Source organism: Nilaparvata lugens, chromosome 3 (genome assembly GCF_014356525.2).
Source record: "Nilaparvata lugens isolate BPH chromosome 3, ASM1435652v1, whole genome shotgun sequence".
Classification (NCBI taxonomy): Eukaryota; Metazoa; Arthropoda; class Insecta; order Hemiptera; family Delphacidae; genus Nilaparvata; species Nilaparvata lugens.
Window position 1 is genome coordinate 26,781,272 of NC_052506.1, and position 24,017 is coordinate 26,805,288.

The window sequence follows — 24,017 nt, forward strand, 5'->3', positions numbered from 1 at the left end:
GATAACTGTACATTTATTTCCACGTTATCCTACTTGAAATTCTCCTGTTATTCTGGAGTTTATTCTACCAATCCTAAAATAAAATGTTTTATAAGATTTTGGTAGCTAAAGGTAAGGTTTGGGATATTCTAAGAATGCAAATAACGATATTCCAAGGAATGAATAGAAGATTCTTCAGATATCATAATCACGAAATTCACGGTTGCTATAGATGAATAATGGGACTGTTATTTGAATTAGGAACAATTTACAAAAATAGGTTAATTGAAACAGTTGAAGTATGATGGAAGTAACATAGAATGAGAAAGGAAGTTAGTATAGCACGGGAATTTCAAATGGACGCAAACATCCATGATGGAGCTGCTCGGAGGCGTAATAAAGTGTAGTGGACTGTGGGCACATGTCGGCGAGGATGAGATGGTAATCAGGTGGCTGGGTTGGCGGCCAGAGCCAGAGTTGAGTGACCCACTCATAGGAAGGAAGCATCTCGTACGGTGGGTGACTGGGACAACGGTTCTCCTCGCAAAGCAGAGAATGTATGGCTGGTGAAAGAATTGTGCTATGGAATGGAAAGATTAGACAGAGATGGAGAAGACCTGTTCAAACCGGGATTCAAATAGTGACGGTCTCCTGGCTGGCTCCTACTATAAAACCTATTAAAACTAACTTATGGCAAAAGCAGATTCCTGTCCACCTTGAATTTTGGACTGTTTAGAATTCTATGTTGTTTGCCGCCCCGAAAGTAATCACTACAAAGTGAAAGGTTAGCCTACTTAAATGCTTATGTGCATAGTTGGACCCAAACATTATCAAGACTTGAACTATAGCTTAGATGCTAGTAGGATTTCAGAGTTTAAAATTTATGAATCAAAAATACTAATACAGTTGACTCTCTTCATGGAGTTGTTTCCTGTAATAATGGTAATTGGCGACCAAATTTTGTCTGTCATGAGATAAACGTGAAGTTCATCAACTTATTATCTCTATTTATAATGTCACAACTCTCTAAGAATATGTTTTCAAAACATTTACGTGTAATGTGTCTTACAGTCCCTGTCATTAGTTTTTTAAGCCAAATAAAATACAATAACTATAAAGAGAAATTCAATCCAATTTTTGAATTACATAAGTAGCCCATGTTGATGGAATTGTCTAGTATTTTGATTGAGATCAATCAATCAATAAACTCAAGATTTATTTTAATTGTTTTACTTTCGAATGTTGGAATATTATCGCACAGTTTATGAATTTTCTACCTAAATCAAAATTATAATTATTGTAATGTAAGGTAAGTCTGTAGTAAAAATTTCAATTTTTTAGAAATGACTTTTGGAAATTAATCCAAAGTATATTATCGCACTACCTATTGAGGTTATGCTAGATCGCAAGTCAATGTATTATCCTAAAATAAATGTTGGTATTTATTTAGTTGGATTTGTATGTAAAATTTGACATCTAAAATAAATTTCTATTGTTATCTGCATCTGCAAACGTCCGTCCCAAGTTCGGAAAATGTAGTGATATTTACTATAAATTGACCTTGAAAATACTCCAAGCCATAAAATTAAATGATTTAAAATAGATATTTCACAAATTACTCAATGTCAGGCGGACATAAACGTTTTAGTTAGATTGATAAAATCTTGCAAAACTAAGTGGAACCAAGTGAGCAGAAAACCTTTCCTTTAGAGGTTGGCACATTATTTCTCAATAATTTGTTATGCTGGACATGGAAATAATTATTTATAGCATTAATTTTTATTCGTTGGAGTAGAAAATACAGTATTGCATTCGAAGAATCCAATCATGTCCGTAACAAGACAAAATACGGCGTTCACTCTTTAAAGGAGTGCTATGTTTAAGAAAAGTCATAGAAATTGTTCTCCAATCAATTGATTTCCATTTAGAACAGGCCCGTGAAATGATCATTGACCTCTTCATGCAAGCACCATTATTATTAACCTCAAAGTTTAAACTAGCTACCAATTCAACAAGGTTAAAAAAATCATATAATTCTATTTCAATTTGAGCACCATAATACAAATCATCCTAATTCCATTACCGAGTCATCTTCCAGAAAACCTAATATATACGAAAATGAAGTTGAACTTCGATTAAGTTGCAGAATGTTTTTTGAGTTTTTATATTCAATCCAAATTCAGAGCTCACCAATAAGATGTACTGTAGCAATAAATTATTCTCGTTAATAATAATTGGTGTTTGATCTATCAACTGTCAAATATATTCCTTATGCGATCACAAAACAAAACATCAGATTTGGAATTGTAAGGTTGGGGGGGGGGGGAGTCCGAGCTTCATGAAGACCTAGAAATTGGACCAGCTAAAACACCTCGAGGGAAATAAGAGAAACATTTTCTTAAGTAAGGAGCGAAAAATGGGTCACACCTTGAAGTCTCTTAACATTTCAAGACAAATCTTCAATTTATCTCATTTATCTACATTTTCCAAAGCCCGTCTTCAGAAAAAGAATAACGGGTACTAGTAATTCTATCAAAAAAACAAACGATCTAGTAGCACTACAGAAATAAGTAAAAATAATGTATTTATTATGATGTAGGTACTTGTTCTTGATGTATTTCATTGAATTCACTATTTTCACATTTGAAACTAGCGATATAGGTTTAAAAACACATCATTTTTCTCCATAATAGTTTGAAATTTAGAGATGAGGTATGAGGAACAAGCTTTTAAGCTGATGGAAGCCGGTTTTCCATTCACCCACAACGTGCAGAGCAGCATCCCCGCCCGTTAGGAGTTAGGACTCATAAGGCAAACGAGCCATCCATCCAGTCGGGATAATTACACCGCATCATTATTTGATGACTGCACTGCACTGACCAGTTTTAAGACGAAGCCAAGCGTCTGAAACGCCTAACTGTACGCTCATCGCGCATGCTTCAGATAAACATCTCATAATCAAGTTCCACGCACGAGTTTACGCACAGTGATTCACTCAGAGAAATCAGGAAATTCCACGATTTCATGAAAGTTGCATTCGCTTCTCACTAAATTATAATAATTCCTGACTTATATTTGATAGAGGTCAAGGCTCTTGAATAAATGAATAATCTCATCTTAAAAATGCACCTCCAAATATAAGGAGAAACTATTGTACAATTAACGATCAATTGAAGGAAATATAACATAGATTTTGAAATTGGATAGAATCAGTCATATGATAATGATATTCAAGGATTTTGTAATATTTTTGGCGGATGATGCCAACTTGAGCCTGTGCATGTCGAGATGGGTAATCCTAAAGTTTTATTTATTTATACATTGAAACATATACTATCATTCTCAATTACGAATGATTGGGAAAGTAACAACATGCTTAAAACCCATACAGTTCATTCCCTAAATTTAGATAGAAATTGTCCAAAATAGGTTATCTTTACACTTTATGAATTTTGTACAATTTTGAGTCTGAAATATAATTATATAAACTAGGAATTTGAATGGGTTGAAAATCAATTTAAATAAGAATACTTCATTAAATCATCACTGATAACTGATAGGTGGGTTCCGAACCACCGTGACATGATTTTGCATCTCATAACTGTCTCTAAGCAGAACTAGTAATGCTAGTTGAACCAATTGGAGAAGTATATTGAAATAAGTTATAGAAATGACTTCATGAATACTGTAATTATTTCAAACTAGTAGGTAACCCGTGCTTCGCTAGGGTCTATTTTAAAACTGCAAAATGAAAACTTGTAATAAAAAATTCGACATTTGAAAATAGGCCTATAAGCATCTCGGTTAATGAAGAATCTTTATGCAAAATTTCAAATCAATCAGTCCAGTAGTTCAGACGTGACGATGTGTCAAACATAATTTTCCTACATCACGTACGTGTATGAGCCAGCTCTTTCCATTATTATAGTAAAGAAAACTGAAGAATACATGATACTTGAAAACCTCACAGAATCATATTGATTTTTCCAATACATCAATAAATTCTAGTTCGATTAGGATCCTCCTCAATTTGAATCAGGCAGCCTTTTGTTTTCCTAATTCCAAACAAAATACCTAAAATACTCGTTTCACTGGGAATTCCTGTCTGATAATACATTATAACTGAAGAATATAAATTATTACTTATTTTATTGTGATCTATTGATGTTTTTCTTATGAAATTCAATGATAGGCCTACAGCATGAAGACTATGTCCATTCCATTTGTACTGGTGGCAAAATTTTATATTAAAAATAATTATTTGATAAAATCCAAGTTCAATTGTAATGAAAACAAATTCCTTCAAAAAATAATTGATAATAATACGTTTCGAGGGAAAAAATTAAGAACAAAAAAATTGGGAAGCATCGGGATTCGAACCGAGGAACCATCGCTCTGTAAGCTAGCGTTTTACCGTTGCGCTACACGGCCGTTCGAAAATGATAGTCTTGTAACAGCATTATAACCTCCTCATAAAAAAACACACTTTGGGCTGCAACAATGTAGCCTATGGAACTTCATGTACGGTAGCATAGATGAATTTGAACATTAATTCTGAAAAATCTAGAAGGAAAATTGAAATTTGGGCTTCCAGGTGCACGAGATTGATATTTTTAGAATCTATGTTCAAATTTTGGAGATCTAAATCATTCCCGTTTCTCCGGTATGCAATCCACAAGTTGACATGTTTTGATGCGAACAAACACAACCCTACTCTCTCTATATAGATGACCAATGAATAATAATATACAGAGTGAGTCATAAGTATGGAAACCCTTCAATGAATTGGAGACTGGTGTAGATATTCTTCTGTAACTTTCAGGATGAGTTATTGGTAAAATACCTTTTGACATAAAACTGAATTTTAACCTCTCATAAGGGGGTGACTTAGGGATTGTAACTGGAATATTTCAAATGAAAACACCTATTGTGTAGTACTTCATTTTAAACCTTTTTAAAACAAGAAAGATAAAATCGATTAAAGTGTTTTATGATACTTCTATTCAAAATGGCGGCTGATTGAAGTTTTAGTTTTCAAGGAAATGAGGGGTTGTAACTCAAATATTTTGAATGTTAACACCCATTGTGTGGTACATAATTTTCAAGGCCATTCTAAAACAAGAAAGATGACATCAATTAAAATGTTCTATGATACTTGTATCCAAAATGGCGGCTGATTGAAGTTAGAAATAATTGATAAAGTTCAATCAGCCGCCATTTTGGGTAAGAGTATCATAGAACATTTTTATTGAAGTCATTTTTCTCGTTTTGAAAAGGCCTTGAAAATGATGTATCACAAAATGGGCGTTTACATTCAAAATATTTGAGTCACAACCCCTCATTTATTTAAAAACTAAAACTTCAATCAGCCGCCATCTTGGATACAAGTATCATGAAACATTTTTATCGATGCCATCTTTCTTGTTTTAAAAAGGCCTTTAAAATGATGTACCACACAATGGGTGTTTACATTTAAAATATTCGAGGTACAACCCCTAAGTCACCTCCTTATGAATTTCAGTTGTACGTCAAAAGGTAGAGTATTTCACCAATAACTTATCCTAAAAGTTACAGTATTATATCTACAATAGTCTCAAACTTATTGAAGGGTTCCCATACATATGACTCACTCTGTATAATAAGTCATAATATTCCAGCAGTTGGTTGACTGCAATGTGGAATAAATCTTCCATATTTGACAACATAATTAGTTACCACACTTCAAGAGTTAGTAGTATTAACTAAAACGTATGATATTGCACATCAATATACAATGATGAGTGGCACTGACGACAATATTTTTCAGTTGCATAAAAATCTGACGTGCGAATCGAATCAAATCTGGAATTTAATGATAAATTATTATTTTTTTATAATTGATAACTTTCAATTGAGAATGGTTGAATCAAGATTATGTTTGAATCAAAAAATTTTGGGAAAGAATCAATTTAAAAATTACAAAATTATTAGGCTATGGTTGAACCCAATTTTTTGTGTTTCATCCAATTATATTAAGCGAGCAATTTCTGTATTCACATATCTGGTTATTTTTACACCTGGTTGTTTATGTTCAACGTATCTCGAAAACGGCTCTAACGATTTTCACGAAATTTAGAACATAGTAGGTTTATGATATAAAAATTCGATTGCACTAGGTCTCATCCTTGAGAAAACTAGCTGAACGACATTCTTCTTCTTCTTCTTCTTCGATGGCGTTACAGCCCGAATCGAGCCCTGGCCTCCTCAATACTGCGCCTCCATCCATCACGATCTATTGCCTTCATTCTCGCTGAACGACATTAAAAGGATAATTCATCCTTGGCTGAAACAGCTGAGACTTTCGTCGTCTGTGGATAGTAAAAAGTGAGCGAGTGATTCTGTGGAAAATCAAAATATCGCATCCCCGAAATTCATAAGCTGACGTATAGCCAGCTTGTAAAATATAAACACGATCATTTTAGAGAATTGTGTTCTGTTTTTCAATAAATAAAAATAACGAGCGAAGTTCGGTGCCCCGATATTTTTTTTTTAACTACACAATATTAATGATTGTGTTGATTGTTTGATTGCAGAGCGATGAGGTCGGCTGAGGCAGTGGTGTGGCGGTGGCTGGCGCTGGCAGCGGTGCTAGGGGGGGTTGGGGCGCAGTGCCCCTGGGGCCGCGAGATAGCCGAGCTGCAGTCATCGTGCATCTGCGCCTACAACCTTGGCCAGATGCTGTCCGTGCAGTGCGACATGGTCGACTTCCCCGAGCTGCTCAAGGCCCTCGACGAGTACGCCAGCACGCTGCACATCGACCTGCTCTACGTCAACAACAGCTCCGTCCAGGCCCTGCACGACGCCATGTTCGCCAACCTCAAGCTCAACAACCTGCAGATGTCTGGCTGCAAAATCAGAACCGTCGGCAAGAGAGCGTTCCAAGGCTTGGAGCCTACACTCAGAAACCTCAACCTGCAAGACAACGAACTCGACCACATTCCAATCGAAAGTATACAGACCCTCACCAACCTCAGCCTTCTGGACTTGTCCAGGAACAAAATCACCAAAGTACCTGACGGCGCTTTCGCCTCGCTCAACAATCTTTCAACGCTCAAACTATCGGACAACAATATCACAATATCGACGGATGCGTTTCGCGGCCTGGAAGGCTCGTTGAAGAACCTGAATCTGAAGGGAACGCGACAGAAGGTGATTCCGGAGGCGGTGCGCAACCTGCGCACTCTGGCCTTTCTGGACCTGGCGCAGAATGGCCTGCGCGAGTTGCCAGGCCCCGCCGGCCGAGGCATATTCGACGGCCTCCACTCACTCACCGCCCTCAACCTCGAGAGGAATGTCATCCAGACTGTCACCGACGACACCTTCCATGGCATTCGGAATACTCTCAGCTCTCTCAGTCTTCTCAACAACCTACTAACAGATTTCCCGGTCGTGGCTGTCAGTGAGCTGTCTGAGTTGAGGGTGAGTATTGCTAAATCTTGCATAAATAGTTTCAGCAAATGAAACGGGAAATGGAATTGAGAGTATAGCATTCAAATTTGACTCAATTATTGAATGAAAATACTATTAATGCTTTTGATTCAAACTAATAGATATATAAGAAAAAGTCAATTATTATCAGAAATATAGGTGCATTTTGTTCATGCTGGCAGCACTGTTGATTTGCATTATATTGGGGATAAAAATTAACCTCGTATTGAAAAAATTGATCATACACAGCTGCTTTTATCTAGAGAAATGTTTCTCTACATACACTTATGGTTCAGCAGTAATATCTCGCAATCATGAATATTCTGATAAAATCCGTTCAGTGGTTTCCTAACTTTGGACGACTTTGAATTAGAATAGATGAGTAACTGTTTCCTCTATTCTTATTATACTTATTATATTAATTATATCATCAAATAATATAATAAGTATAATAAGAATAGAGGAGACAGTTACTCTTCTATAGATTTTGATATGTGACATAACTGATAATTTATTGTATGCATGGACAATCATAATGAGAGTAGTTGAACACAATTAGGAACATCAAATCAACATTATGAATGGAAAAGCATGAAATACAGTAAAAAGAAATGAGAAATGATTGCTAATTAATCTAGTATTCAAGTCAATATGAAGATAAATTTTTTTGTCACAAGAGAGTTTATAGCTATTGAGTAAAAACAGTCATTGGCAATGAGTTTTTCATGAATAAAAACAAGGGGATATCATTAGTCCAAATGCATTGATAGAAAATTGTTCTATATGATTGAAACGTTCTAGATTATTCGGAATTCTATTTCAAGATCTTAGCATTGCATGCAGGTATTCATACGGATCTATAAAATATATGATTAACGAATTTGTCAATATTTGAGTTAGTCATTCAATTACTCAATATCTATTCATTTGCTCAACTTCTAGAGCAATTAAGGAGACTTTCTTCAACTACCAAAATAATAAGGAAGACTTTCTTCAAATCAGTAAGACTTGCACTTCGACTCGACTTTTCCTCCCTTGATCGACTTATGTATGACCAAACGTTGCAGGTACTTGACATAGGCTTCAACCTGCTAACCGAGTTACCAATAGACGCGTTCCAAGGGACGCCGTCGCTAACCCTGCTGGCCCTGGACGGCAACCCGCTGGCGAGCATTCCAGCTGCAGCCTTGGCGCACCTCAACAGCACCCTGCGAGGCCTGAGCCTGGGGGGCCGCTTCCTGCACTGCGACTGCCGCCTGCGATGGGTCGCCGAATGGATCCGCCACGGAGACCTCCAGGTCACCAGCCGCGAGCGCAACCCACAGTTCTGCGGCTCCCCACCTTCACTCAAGGATAAGAGCTTCTACAATATGCTACCCGAAGGTAACTCCTATTCATTGATGTCATTGACGTAGATATATGAAGATAGATATGGAGGTTGATTGCGAACTGAATCCTACATATCGAATCGACCGTTTTGTTCATACCCCACGAGGTGATTAAACGATGTTATCACATGATTCCAATTTCAAAATTCATTCATATGCCATGAAAATAATTTCAAAACTATAAAATCAATATTATTATTCACTATGATGTAGGCTTATATAGATACTAGTAACTCATATTAAAGTTGATTTCTTCGACAATTAAGCTTTTAAGCTTGCCTACGCTATCAGCCTATTTTCATTATATAGTATTTTTTTAATCAACTTGAGTTGGTAATGTAGAGGCAAATATCCAAAATGAATATAATAAAGTAGTAAACTGCCCACTCTGTATTTATTCTGCAAATAGCATGATAGCTAGTACGATTTGAATAATAACTTTATTGCCAAATACATTTCACAGAATGACATTTCATTTTGAAACAAATTTGCAAAGTTTATCTGAGTAATAATCTATAAAATGTGAGTAAACTTGACAATCAATTTTCAGAGTTGGTGTGTGAGAATGAAAACATGGGCGTAGCTTTGGTGGTGAACGACCAAGATGACCTGCTGCAAACACAAGAGATCGGCGTCGCGGTCGGCTACGTGGATCCACACGTGGCCACGTCGCAGAAAACGTCGCCGTCAACCACGAGCAGCACAACAGAACTGACAACAACCACATCGACCACCACCACCACCACAACAACGACAACAACACCCAGAACAACAGTGACAACGCAGTCGTCAACCTCACCGCAGAGAACAATGATGACCTATCGAACCACGCCTTCTACAACCACTACAAGCACAACAACAACAACGACTCCAGCACCGCCGACATCGCGCTTCGTTCCGACGACGCGTCGCAGCAACATAATCCTGCCGCGCACGACTTCCAACCCGTGGCCTCAGCAGCGTCCCCACATGGCGATGGCCTTCCCCAGCGCGGCGCGACCCGTGCAGGAAGTACTCGTCAGGTCAGCGCACCGCCTCGACAACTCGGTCATCATTCAGTGGGACTCGGAGACGGCCAACATCCTCGGCTTCCGAGTCGTCTACCGCCTCTTCGGCGACAAAAGCTTCAAGCAGGGGCCGCCGCTTGAGGCTAGCGAGAGGGAGTTCAAAATAAAGAACGTTCCGTCACAGGTAACATCAACATTAAATACAAACTCCTATTAGTAATCAATAGAAGATAAAAAATATTTCTCTCCATCAAGAAAAAATATATAAAGAGTGAGTATACATGAATTAAAATGATGATTAGATGATTAGATTAGATCAGCATGGCCAATTTCAACTGGTCAAAACCTTTCAAGAAGGCTTTCTCCAAGCAGTCCTCTGTATTCATTAATTGAATTCCCAGTGAAGCCTGTTCAAGAAATTATAACTTATTTATGAAGTGCCCCTCGTCATAGCGATGTTGGTGGCGATTTGAAACGAAATGGTCATGCTCATTCAACTGGTAATATTTATTGCATCAGTATACTTTGGTATGTTACATGTATTTATCTTCTTCTTCTTTTGGTTCCTTCTCATATCAGAGGATGGAAATCATCACAGCGATTCTCACTTTACTAATTGCAGTCTGGAAAAGTATTTATCTATTTCTATTTATTTTTTTTCGTTTCATAGATTATTCCATCATCCTTCGCATCACATTTTCCATGCAAACGTTATTGTCTTCTGTAGTCAAACATCTTTTCCACATTTGACATCTTAATGGACCTTACAACCTTACTCTATCTCTTTTTCTTATGGAACCAGGATCTTCTAATTTACATTATATTACACTTGTGAGTGTTGTCTATTGTGAAGAAAAACTACTATTTTCAAATGGATCTTTTATTGAATTGAAATGATAGATTTAGTCTTGTATTCAGCAATGAACCCGAGCATAATTTGTAGTGAATAGTGAAGTGCATGTACCTAATAATGGTTTGATTGCAGGAGTGCATAGTGGTGTGCGTGATATCGCTGGAGGAGATGAACGTGACTCCGGAGTCGGTGCCCTACAGCCAGTGCCGCGAGGTGCGGACGGTGACGTCACCGACCAGCAACATGGACAAGATCACGATAGCAGCGAGTGCCGCCATCTGCGGCACGGTCGTGATTGCGGTGATCGTGTTCGTGGCGGCCAGCCGGCGGCGCTCCCGCAAGCTCCACACCCTGGGGGGGCACCACAAGGGAGGCCACCTGGGGGGGCTGGGGGCGCCTGTAGCCTGCTGCCCCGCCTCTTCACCCGGCCCCCTCTCCTCGCTCGCCACCCTCTCCGCCTTCACCACCCACAAGGACTGGGACCAGGTGTCCGTCTACAGCAACCGCAGCCTCGGCCGACCGCAGCCGCGCATGTACCACATGGAGCGACAAGGTCCTTCCTCTGACTTCTATTAACCTCTTCTAAAGTAACGTACCTCCTCATTCATATATATGCTGCACACGTCTTTTCTCACGCACTCTTATCAGTACTGTAGTTGAGAGCTTATTGTTGTACAACGCGGTTGATCGCCAGTAGTGATTTCAGTTGTGTGCGCTAATTACGTCCAGTTTCAAGTCGTCACTAAATCAAATTGATAGATTAAATTCGATAATACATAATTCTAACAATACAAAAGATAATACTGAGATATTGCTTGTCATGGATTATACAAACACAATTTGAACAGATGTTATTACAGGAATACAAGTTTTACAGTCATACAATTTGTTCTTTGATTAATAGTACAATCAGACCGGGTACTCAGACTGGGTTTGGAGTTGTATAACAGAAATGGGAATGAAAAAATGATCATGGATACATGATATGCTTCCATATATTGCCTGTGACACAAGTAAACTATTCAATAAGACCGGGTATGGAGTTTGATAACAGAAAAGCAAATGAAAAATTAATGTAACATCACAAAAAAGAATAGGCACATATGGTAGTAAAAAATAGAACATTGAACAAAGTCATACCCATCGACAGAATGTGGACTCAATTTAGTCTACTGTATTCATACACACGTCATACATGAATTCATACTATGCCATGAATTGAACTGGTACGTTAGTTCATGTGCTATGAGTCTGGATGAACAAATCAAATTGGAATTCGGTGCGCCGTCATAGCCAAATGGTGTTCAGGAGGGGGACAGATTGATAGCATGATTGTAATATGCTTATCCATACCAATAAAATAAATAAATAATATATTTATTACCATTTGATTTACAATAAACATTGGTCATTGTCACAAGTATACAATCAACAATACAAAAGTCTACACAGCTAAAACACAATTACATCGAAAATTAACTTCTTAAACAAGATTACAAACTAAGTTTACACAGCCTAGATCATACACAATAGTAACAGATTTACATGGATTGTGAAATGTTATAAAATTCAGGTACCTTGTAAAGTCCACCTCTTATTAGGCCTTTTCTAACTCTATCTTTATATTGGGTGGCATCTACGTCTCTTACCAATGAAGGAAGGGCATTATAAAATCTGAGAGATTGGGCCCTGAAACTTCTCAATGATGCGCTGGAAGAGCACCATTCGACACCTATATTACTTGCCCCTCTTGTATTGTATGTATGCCTATCAGAGTTGAGGCTAAATTTATCCAGGTTCTTTTTGATATAACACAGACATTCCAATCTATGTAAACGTGCTATTAATTCATTAACATTTTACATAGGGATTGTTCAAATTTTGAATTGAACAGATTTTCAGTTTGTATAAAACGGGAGTTCGGTTTCAAAAAAAATGTTTTCGAAAATATTTTGAAAGAAACTATTAAAAGAACATGCAATTGATCTTTTGACACAATCATTAAATTGCTGCAGCTACTACTAGTGCAGATAATTCTAGATTCTTGCAATTTATGGAGAATGTATATTGATATTCATGTAGAGTAATAGACTTATGGTGGAATACGACAAATTATCTGACATAAGATGAAGAAGCTATTGAAAACTAGAGAAAGAAATCATACAGCTCAGACTTTATTTGATAAATTATATCTGATATTAATTACTATAATTATTGTCTTCAGATTATATTTAAAGAGAAGCTACTATGATAAATTATGTTGTATTACAAGTCAACAAGTAAAACTTGAAACATACTACTTGATAAAATCAATAATATTGAATAAATCGCAGATAAATTATGGAGACGGGATAGGTAACTGGATATGAATTATGATAGATGAATAGCTGCAAGAAACTGGCACTGTAATTCATACAACTGAAATCCTAGATGAAGAACAGTAGCAAAAATGTAAATTGCTTTAGAATTACCAATATGAGGGTTGATAAAACTGCTCCTATAATGGAAATAATATTTGAATTGCTTCGTGTTGTGAGTATCTGCATGCATGTGTCCAGTGTATATATGATTGATTGTACAAACAAGCATTTGTAATGGTTCAAGAATAAATGGTAATTGGTTTTTGTAGTTATGTTGATAGTATTTTACTGAGCTTCTTGAGTCATTTCAAATGTTTGTTCAATGGTAATAGTTGTTGGTATAATATTTGATTATTAAATTGGTAGCTTAAATTTGGCGTTTGGTAACAATAGTCCAACGTAAGATACATTAATAGAATATTGTGGACGAGCTTCAAATATCAATGAATATTTCGTTACGGTAGAAAGTATCTTAGTAAATTTGGGTTTTCATAAGCAAAGCAATGGTAAACCAAACGTCTGCACATCTAGCGGAATAAGAAATAACATACATCCAGGATGAATGACTGAATAATTTTAAACAATATTTTTCATAGATTTTCTCACTGGTTGGCAACTAAAAATATTTGGATAAAAATTAGTTTCAAAATAACTTTGCATAGACTTTGTAAGAAATAATGTAAGAGCTTGTTGGATCAGGAGGTCAATTGGTTCGATTGTAAATGGTAAGATAGACTTGATTAGTTAAAAAAACAATCTGCAACAGATATTTCAACTGCATAATTATATACAGTTTGATTGAATCGGATAATTTACATCACTCTTACTGAGGAAGATTTGCTAAACTAATATTAATTTATATTCATAATAAAATATTTTTATAGTCACATAGTCACTGTAATTCATGTGGGTGCACATAATTTATCTATTACTATGAAGAATAATTACAAATAAAAAAATATGTTTGGGATATTCTATGACCTGACTTATGAAGTATAACATATCTAATTTGAATAATAAATATCCAACTTCTTCATAACAACAGTTTGGAGGTTATTTTTCAAGACAGGTGGAAATTATGTTCAATCAAGAGCAGACTAGAATATTGAATAGTTAACAATGTTTGTTGTCAATGTTCTAGTTTTTCTAATTTTGAAAGAATATTTTAGATATTGCTGTGATACCTTTTATTTAGCTGTACATTTTGAAAGAATGCGTACCAGAAGGTTTCAAACAGAATAACGGTGGAAATTGTGAGATTTATGATTAATTGTAAAAATTGTAGATGATAATGCACATTTAAAACTTGAATGTAAAGAAAAATGCATTAGTTCAATATAATTCAAATTTTCAATTTCAAATTTATTGCTTCATTTCCATGAAGTATACAACATGATATTATATAATGAATATGAAAATTTACTATAAATTGGAAATGAAATTGTTTATAGATGCACTATATATTATACACTCATATTTGGACTAAATATTCTACAATCTACAGCATAGCGTCATCCGTCATGTTACAAAGACTCAATCACAAGCTTTATGTGTAGCTATCTAAAGACAGGCTTATTATTGAATAATTTATTTATTCATTATTTACAATCAAATTAAGGGAAAAGAAACATACTACAGTCCAAAACTTCTTTTCATCCCAATTTTATAAAATAAATTGTCCAAATAAAGGTTATGTGCTACTTTTCAATTCTTCTCTAACTTCCACATTGAAACAAACACAAACACTTGAAACAATTAATTTTGAATTAACAGAAGAGTCTTGAACCATACCAAAATTTGTTGATTGAGTTGTAGTTTGGGAACTGATTTCTAATTTTGATGATGATGATTATTTTATAGATCCCTCATTGAACGTATTTGTCTTGGTGTTCTTACTGGTGTAGAATGAAGTGTATAAGATAAGTAACTGATTGACGGTTTGGTTTAGGGTCTCTGCGAGCAGCCGGCTGCATGGGTGACGAGCCGCGCACTCACATCCCGCACTTCACCAGCAAGGCACCAGTCAAGGCACGCTCGATCGCAGATGGCCAGTCGCAGCACAGCTTCTCCAACAACTCTGGCCGCTACATGGCCAACAACGCCTTCTCTTCCGGTTTAGTCAATTCGAGGCCAGGTGAATACAACATTCATCACACAATGATAGTCCGACAGGTTCCATAATAGTTGATAAGTAGTGTGTACCGCAAGTAGTATCAAATATTCCTAACAGCAAAACTCATCAAAGAACGGAGTATTTATTTAAAAGTATCATCAAGTAAGGGAAGTTCTTATTGTATTATACAATTTAGCTCATAAAAATTTGTGGACTTACTTGATAGATGATTTTTTATGTATGTTATGTGAAATGTGTTGTTTTTTGTGTGTTCTGTTTGGTAGATGGAGTATATTATTGGATCACACTTTGACGTGTCATATACTGCAGGAGCACTGCTTTCTTGTTTAAGTTCCATATGGCGAATAAAGAAAGTCAAGCCAAGTAAAGAGAACATGAATATTGCTAACATGAGTATTGAACAGCAGTATTCACGTTCGTTCTAGTTCACACTTGAGTACAGCTCAAACGAGTATTGAAATCTCCACTCATGAATAACTCTACAGTCTATTGAATCAGTCATACATTCATAATTTGGAGAATTACAAGTATTAATAAAAACTTAGCTATTTGTGATAAATAGATCAAGAAATCTTATCACACCTTTATTCGCTCACAATCAGAGCTATGTCTTGGGTAAGCAAGAAGAATGGTAGGTCTCAAATTTACAAAAAGTGGTTAGAAATGTTATTGCAATTCTCAAAATGCTGTACGCAAATAATATAAATGATATTAATGACAACACTTTGTTTCAGAGCTTCGCCAATCGCGACAATCGCTGGCCGTTTCAGAGCGACTGTCGCGCATCAGTTACCCGACAGCAACAGCCGGCCACCAGAGGCCGCGACAGAGACCGCGATCGCGCAATCACGACACGGGAGGCGGCAGCACGCTGGGCGGGGGCGGTAGACCCGCCTCCCGCTACAGCACGCACGGCTCCACGCACACGCTCAACAACTACTGCGGCGACACATCCGATAACTGGACTGACCACGACATGGACATTTACATGACCAGAAACCCCACTACGCGCAGCGGACTAGTGCCTTTGTGATCGAATGCAACCTCTAGTGAACTAAATTGCCAACATGTGTGATTGTGTTTTAGTCGACCCTTTGCTGAACTCTTATTAACGTCTCCAATTACTACATCTGGTGAATTAAATCGTCAACGAGTGTGATCGTGTGATTGTCGACCCTTTGCTGAACTCCAATTAACTAAGTGCTGAATAAAATTAATAGTAGTGCTTGAAGAGAGACTCATGATGAGAGGACATGTGAATTCAATTTTTAAATGAAAGTGCAAGTACAACTAGTTGAATTTTATTAATGATAGCAGGTGAACGTACAAGTAAAACTAGTTGAACAACTGATGATAGTGTGTCAACATTCTAGTGAAACAGTAGTTGAATAGGCTAATAATTACAAATGAAACAAGAATTCAACTAGAAGGAAAAATTGTGAATACTATTTATATGACTGTTCTTCTATGTTTCACGAGTGAGAAGATAGGATGCTATAGCTTCTACCATAATTATTAATTTTAGTTTAAGGGAGATCAACAGCTGCTCTCAACCAATCAATGCTCAAATTTGTTATTTACACTGGAAAATGTGTTTTTCTGAACTGGTCCAGCAACGATGAAAATTATACATGAGCTGCAGCCAGGCTTCCAAAAATACTAAGGTCTAGGGAATAGGAAATAATAATCAGACTCTACACTTTGGGGTACAGCTAGAAAAGGACTATTACATAGGTCTATTACTGTAATTTTAAATTCTGAAACACATAGATTAGTCAAGAAAATATGTTTTAAATAGCAGAAGCGTGAGGGAGGAATAGAGTAGTGCGCATGCGCTCTGTTTCTCTTTCAATCTTTTCTACATTAGCCGACAGGGCCACCAGACCTACTCCTGATTAGCCAAACCTATTCTCGAGACACAAAAATAGGATAGATTCTGATATTCCAGTATGATAATTATACTCAGCGGGAACCAGTCCTAATCCTTTACTCTCTTAGGAAATTGATAATGAATAAGTAGAAGAGAGATTGTAACCAATATTTCAGCAAAAAACTACGCATTGATTTTTTTGCTCAAATAAGGGTGTTCTTTCTAAAAATACTTATAGACACGAAGTTAAATGAGTTCCACTTCATTAAGTGCAGTAACTTTAAACTTTAGCAATATAATTGAATGTAAATATTTAAGTCTAAAAATGTGTACATAAATTTATTTATATAAAAATTAATCAAGTCATTGCACAAAAGGAATCATACCTGCATGTACATATAAAAATAAGATTAGTTGAGCATTGTTGATAAAAAGTCAAGTCAGAGTGTGAATGCGTCTGCAAATTACTTTGGAGCACAAAATTTTGTTGCAATTTTTCTTGGAAGTATTGGAAGAAATGTTAGATATTCTTGTTCATACATACCTTCACTGAAAAACAACGATGGAAACTGTCGCAATAGAATACAAATTTGAAAGCCACAAGAAATAAAATTTGACAAACTATGATCAAGTTGTTATAATTAATTAATCCTGAATCATTATTAAATAATTTGTAGAATATTGATACATCAGAAAAATGTTCAAAAGAGTCATGAATCAGAAAAAACATAATCGCACCGTATTTGAATTGTTTGATAATCGATCTAGTACCATAGAGAAAAGATCCCATAGTTTAAGGTGTTTGTTCCAAATTTCACTGTTAACTCAAGCCGATAGTCCAAGAAGTTATTTTTCGTAAAGTGTTGTGACGCTGGTAGCCTCTCAAACTGTACCATGCTTACACTCACCCGGCCAGTAATAATAGACAATAGTCGACAGTTGACAAAAATCGGCTTGAAATTTGGAACATAAACGATCTATACCATGAGATATCTTCGTATGGTATTTTTTCTCTAAGCTAGTACTCACCCAGGTATCTTGATTCCGTTGTTCCAACGAAAACGCAGCTCTTGGCAAAACTCATACCACAGATGAGCAGCAGCCTTCGTTCCACCCAAGGTGTGCACAGTGTGAGCCATAACCACGGCTAGTCTCCAAACAAGGCCATCAATTGGCGCACTTTTGAAGCCATTGCCAATTACATTTTCAGCCTGCAAAAGAACACGGATGTAAACTATCAATCCATCATAAAATAACTTGATCAAAGATTTTCAATCATTTGATTGTAGATGAAAATTGAATAGGACAATCATAGATTAAGGCTGTGCAAAGGCTAAAAATAAACTTTCTCTTCGTGATATTTTCTAAGTTTTTCGATTTGTATATCATCAAGCTATCAAAATGAAAAAGTTTTCTCAGGAAAACATTTTTTTTCCGATCATTACTTTTTGTGATATGATCGCCTGAAGTTTCAATTTTTGGGACAGAACATTTCAAATTCGGTAAGAGATAAATCCATGAGATTTATGGATGGATTCTTCATGGTATTGTTGATCTAGTAAAACAAAAATTTTGTGAGAATATCAATTTTTGGAAAAGTTATTCAATTTACTAAAAATAACTTTTAGTTGAGTTATTTTTGGTTACTTTAAGTAAATTGAATAACTTTTTCAAAAAATGATATTTTCAGAAAATTTTTGTTTTACTAGATCAACAATACCATGAAGAATCCATCCTCTAAATCTCAAGGATTTATATCTTACGGAATTTGAAATTTTCTGTCCGAAAAATTCAAACTTCAGGCGCTCATATCTCAAAAAGTAATTATCAGAAAAAAAATGTTTTCCAGAGAAAACTTTTTCATTTTGATAGCTTGATGATATACAAATCGAAAAACTTTGAAAAATATCACGAGTAGAAAGTTTATTTTTAGCCTTTGCGCAGCCTTAAGATTGTAGAAGAAAATAGGTCCAGGACAATTAATTTATCTCGTGGTTTATTTCTATGAGTAGATTCTCACACTAAGCGCATACTATTTTTAAATGACCATCATTTTCTTGTACCTGACCTACTTCACACGATCCATGTATATGTTACAACTTACATTTATCAACTTTATTGATATGATCAATAAACTATTCTATTATACGTCATGATAGAACTCCATCAATAGATATATAGAGAAACCTTGTTTTCTAAACAGCAAACGTTTTAGTCTTGATGCTTTATTAATATCAATTTTGGACGGTGTGATACACTATTTCACTCATTTACTACGGAAAGTATCACACTGACCTTAATTGAAAAGGGGATGATCACTTCTTTCAAGATAGCCATTGGTAAATAATGATCGTATAAAATTTTCAAAGTAAGTGATCGTAGAAACTTTCAAAGACATACTTTAAGCCCTTTGGTAATTGAAAAATGAACTTTTGCAGTATCCTACAATATTTATGCTACAGTATTGATAAAGAAAAATAAATAAGAATCGGGATAAAATTTTTGGAACACAATTTGGAAAACAGATCATACCATGTTGGGTTCCCTATTCACTGCATTACCAATCGTTTCTGGATATGGACTTCTCTGTAAAAGACACACCAATAAAATTTATTTATTTATTATAATATAAGTACTAATTCTACTCACAATTTACTATGTTTTATACGCAGTACAAGATATAATCACTACTTGATTCAAATTGACAATACTAATGATATTCGATAATATATTGAATGTTAATTCATTTTATAGTTATGAAATATTTAGGCTATTTTACTAAAAGATGACTGCACAATAATACAAAACGCTACATTTCCTGGAATCGTTCAAAATCTAAATATATGTTTTGATAATATTTCGGTAATAAATTGTTTGAACGAACAAATTGAATGAACAATAATTGCATAAAAATAAGTGAGTTCTTCCTCACTAAAAATTAACACTCAGTTCTCTTAAATGTTGTTAAAAATATGTAATTGATGGAACAAATCTAATGAACAATTTTTCATCAACTGTAGAATCTCAAAAGGAGTAGAAAAATAAAAAATACAATGTATTAGTTTTTTATGAATTGTTGGTTGAGTAATATCCTCTTTGAAAGCTATAGTAGCCATCACGAGAATGGATTTTGCCGAAAAGTGGATGGATAAAGTTGTGGGAGGCTACCAACGATGGATAAAAATAGTAATCCTGAAATATTCCTGTTTATTGTGAATTTGTAACAAATTCTGCACAGAGAATTGTACAGAGAGTCATGAAGAGCAGTAAACAGACGATGGGCCGATAAGCTAGAAAGAAACGTTCTGAAAATGTGAAGGTAAGTGGAATTATTTATTTTCGGAGTTGTGCATATGCACTGACTACTTTTACCTTTAAACCTATGACATTCATGGATTTTTGTTGTGTAATGACAATCGCTAAGCCTCAAAACAATGAACTCGATGCCATTCCATTCTAATAAAAAGCTATATCACAAAAAAACAATATTACCACACTGTCTTGAGAGTTGTCAGCATCAGGAAATAAGAAGTATAGTATAGGCATCAACATGTCGTTGGAGATAGGGCCCCTCGATGATTTGTCCCTTTTTGATTGTCCAAAGCTCTGGCCAATCACTTTTCCAATGCTAGGCACTTTCGATTCAGTGAGCACGTCTAAGGGTGCTGTGAGCGTTGGACCTGAAAATCCAAACATTTTTTTTTTTAATTTAGAACAGGAATTGTCGGTCGAAAATGTTTAAAGTCTTCATTGCAAGAACCATACATGTTATTTATTTAGTATAAATAATATGGCAAACACACAACATACATAAGTTTCAAATGACTTCATGAATACTTTGCATGAAAACATATGGATTAATTAAAATTAGACACATTTCTAGTAAACCCGAGTAGACAATTTGTTCTAAAAACAAATGTTTATGTAGCCAATAGAAAGTATTCTGCACCCTCACAGACTGTAGGGCATTCCGACACAATATGACTCAGTCTGAAATGGTGAACCAGGAACCAGCCTTCCATTAATGCATGGAGTCGACAAATCTACCACGCTGCGTCAACTAACATGTATCCGGTTGTTTCGTTCTGACTTTACTGTTCACAATAAAAATACAATTTGTTGAGACGATGAGCATTTTAGAATTTCTGGATTGATTGAACTGATAATTCATGTTTTGAACATACCTGAGTCATGTTGCATGAAATCTCCAAGAAATTCGTGCATTGAGTGTTGACTTCGACACAGCTCGATAATTTCGAACATGTACTCTGAGAGAAGACAGGCAGGCTCGTCGACCATTCTGGCCGACACGAACCAATTGGTGGCTCGGAGTGGCTCAAGGTCCGAGTAAGCCTGGCTGTCGACCAACGCTGTTTCCAAGAAATCCGGCCAAACAGCATGCAGCATAAGCTCACTGAAAACAATTATATCATTTCAGAAGGCACTTCAAATTCAAAAACAAAATTAAATGTATCATCCAATAGTTTGACATGATACAGCACACACTATACTATGTGGAAGTGTAGTTTGAATCACATGATGTAAGGTTAGAGAAACGGCCTATTACTGAGCCATTAAACAGATATTTATCTTAATAATAAATATTATTAGTAATGTTTGGAACTAGCATAATAGTATATTCTATTGGAACAGCCTTCTTTCTCTAGAAATAAGAGAATTGTTTTCTTTCTCTAGAATTAAAACACTCCATATAGGATTTATAACACGGAGTAGTGGAGTATACACGGAAATATCAAATCAAATAAATCAAATATGATCAAAAATTGTGAAAATTAAAATGAGAAAGAAACCATTATTTATATAGGTTAGTCTATAAAAATCGGAACTATGTTGAAACTACTTGAAATTTGTTCTGGGAGCCGAGAGACAATGCAGACCTACATGCGCGTGTGAGAGTGGATCTTGATGCAGACCTTTTGGATCTTGGATCTTGAAGACCTTTTCACAATAATAAACAAAACGTCTCTGTCTTAGTATACTGAATGATCAAAGTTACTGATTCAGTGGCAATGGTATTATCTATCTAAAAGTCATCACAAGGAAGAGTGGAAGACCTAAGAAGAAATGGTGGAAGAAGGGAGGCTCGTTGAAGTAAGTGATAACAAGACGCTCTAATAATCAAGAGAACCCAAGTTCAAATCTCGACCGGGCCAAAAGTTTTTGATCACAGCACAATCACATAGATACGGCCACCCCGTCTTTCGGAGGAGACGATAAACCGTCGGTCCCGTCTACCTAAAAGGTAGTCGTCATCTCTCATCATCAACCCTCTCACTCATTACCCACGCACAAGCCTAAAAGAGCTTATGTGGGCATCACCCTCAGTATTAATATAATTTTACATGAGAAAATTGTATCGCCCAAGATCTTGTAGAGAAGGGACTAACACCAAACAAAGCCCATGGCCGAGACTCCTGGAAACCACTGAACCGGAACGCCGACCCCATCTGAATGGGAAAAGGCTGAGAAGAAAAAGAAGAAGATAAGTAATCTCTTTTATGCACACACAAACGCGAACTTCATGTTCTTATTGACTCTCCTTTCGATGAATCGATATCAAAAGCGATTCAAGAAATGAATTTATCATAAGTTCCTCTTCTCAAACATTATTTCTAATAATTATGCAAATTTACTAAAAAAGCAGAATACTTGACGAGTAATTAGCGAATTTATAAATACTTTATATTTCATTCATTACACATCACAAATCAATCTTTTTCAGCTGTTATGTTAGAAGAAAGTTTCTTTGCAAGTTATGAAATTTTTAATAATCAATACTGTATTTTCTAGTTATCAGTGATGATTTTGTAAAATATTTTTATTTAATTTGGTTTTCAACTTATTTAAATTCCAAATTCCTAGTTCATAGGACTATATATTTTGGGCTCAAAATTGGACTAAGCTTATGAAGTGATAAACATAACCTTTTTTGGACAATTTTTATCCGAATTTGGGGAAGAAACAATTTGGGCTTTAAGCCTGTTGTTCCTTTCCCAATCATTCATAGTTGGGAATGATATTGTATCTATAATGTATAAATTAATGAAAAAATTAATAATGTTTATACAATAATATGATTGGGAGAAGACAATATCCAAAAACTGTCTTTCAAATAATGATATATAGTTTCGAAAAAAATGATGTTACGTTTACTTTTCAATTCAAAGTCTAATTGTTACTCCAAAACTAACGAATAAACTTGAAAATTTCAATTTTGATTTTTGAAAAGTAGTTAAACTTTCACTCAAACCTCTACTTATTAATTTCTTTTAATAATATTAACAATATTATATCGAATACTTAAAATTGGAATTATGTTTATCTTGAGCTTGAAAATATAATGAAAATATAAACATAAAGGAATGAATCGACTTATTACAGAATAGGAAATACACAAAAGACGCATCATCAATTCTGAATTTACTGAGGATGGAAATAGATTTATAATCATTGCTATTGATCAATTAATTCTAATTTAATAAATTTATTTAATTAGAGATTCAAAATTTACGTTGGATAAAAGACCTACCAAACAGGGATTTTAATAAGTGACTCCGTAGCTTAGTTGGTATGGCACGCGGTTCATAGATCATAAAGTTGCGGGTTCGAGACCTATCAAACCCATTTTTTTGCAGGAAATTTTCAACTCTTATAAAGATTATCCACATAATTTTGAACAAAATAATCACAATAATATGCAGTATAAGGAAGAATATTTTCCAAACAAAAATATTTTAAAAATGAATATAATTATAGTTGCAAATAGTGATTCATGTCAATCATTCATGATAATTTCAAGTAGGTTATTTAATTGTTTTTTTAGGGCTACTCTTGTCTTGAATATAAATAAGAATAGAAATCTAAGTACCCTTTTTAAAATTATTCAGTCACAACATGTTTCGGCTATATGATGCCATTATCAAGTGATTAGAAAATAA

At 35.3% G+C, this 24,017-nt stretch overlaps 2 protein-coding genes across 6 annotated transcripts in view; one reads left to right on the forward strand and one right to left on the reverse strand.

Annotated features, from left to right (window-relative positions):
• The window catches only part of LOC111054027 (leucine-rich repeat and fibronectin type III domain-containing protein 1-like protein), a 29,823-nt gene extending 12,171 nt beyond the window's left edge, over window positions 1-17,652 (forward strand). Inside the window, exons 3-8 of one of the 2 annotated variants that reach the window (XR_005570723.1) lie at window positions 6,552-7,437; window positions 8,514-8,829; window positions 9,385-10,025; window positions 10,827-11,281; window positions 15,003-15,188; window positions 15,923-17,652. Coding sequence is in view for 1 of the 2 variants with exons in the window: in XM_022340990.2 (XP_022196682.2) it covers window positions 6,556-7,437; window positions 8,514-8,829; window positions 9,385-10,025; window positions 10,827-11,247; window positions 15,003-15,188; window positions 15,923-16,221 (2,745 nt within the window). In the remaining variant the exon portion in view is untranslated. The remainder of the gene's footprint in view (window positions 1-6,551; window positions 7,438-8,513; window positions 8,830-9,384; window positions 10,026-10,826; window positions 11,282-15,002; window positions 15,189-15,922) is intronic. The other variant, XM_022340990.2, reaches the window with a different exon arrangement.
• Window positions 1-24,017, reverse strand: part of LOC111054026 (rab3 GTPase-activating protein catalytic subunit) — a 280,846-nt gene that overhangs the window by 244,698 nt on the left and 12,131 nt on the right. For all 4 annotated transcript variants that reach the window (XM_039423432.1, XM_039423431.1, XM_039423430.1 and 1 more), the window contains exons 5-8: window positions 21,243-21,472; window positions 20,551-20,738; window positions 19,591-19,644; window positions 18,088-18,269 (exon numbers count right to left, since the gene is read on the reverse strand). In XM_039423432.1, coding sequence (XP_039279366.1) covers window positions 18,088-18,269; window positions 19,591-19,644; window positions 20,551-20,738; window positions 21,243-21,472 — 654 coding nt within the window. The remainder of the gene's footprint in view (window positions 1-18,087; window positions 18,270-19,590; window positions 19,645-20,550; window positions 20,739-21,242; window positions 21,473-24,017) is intronic.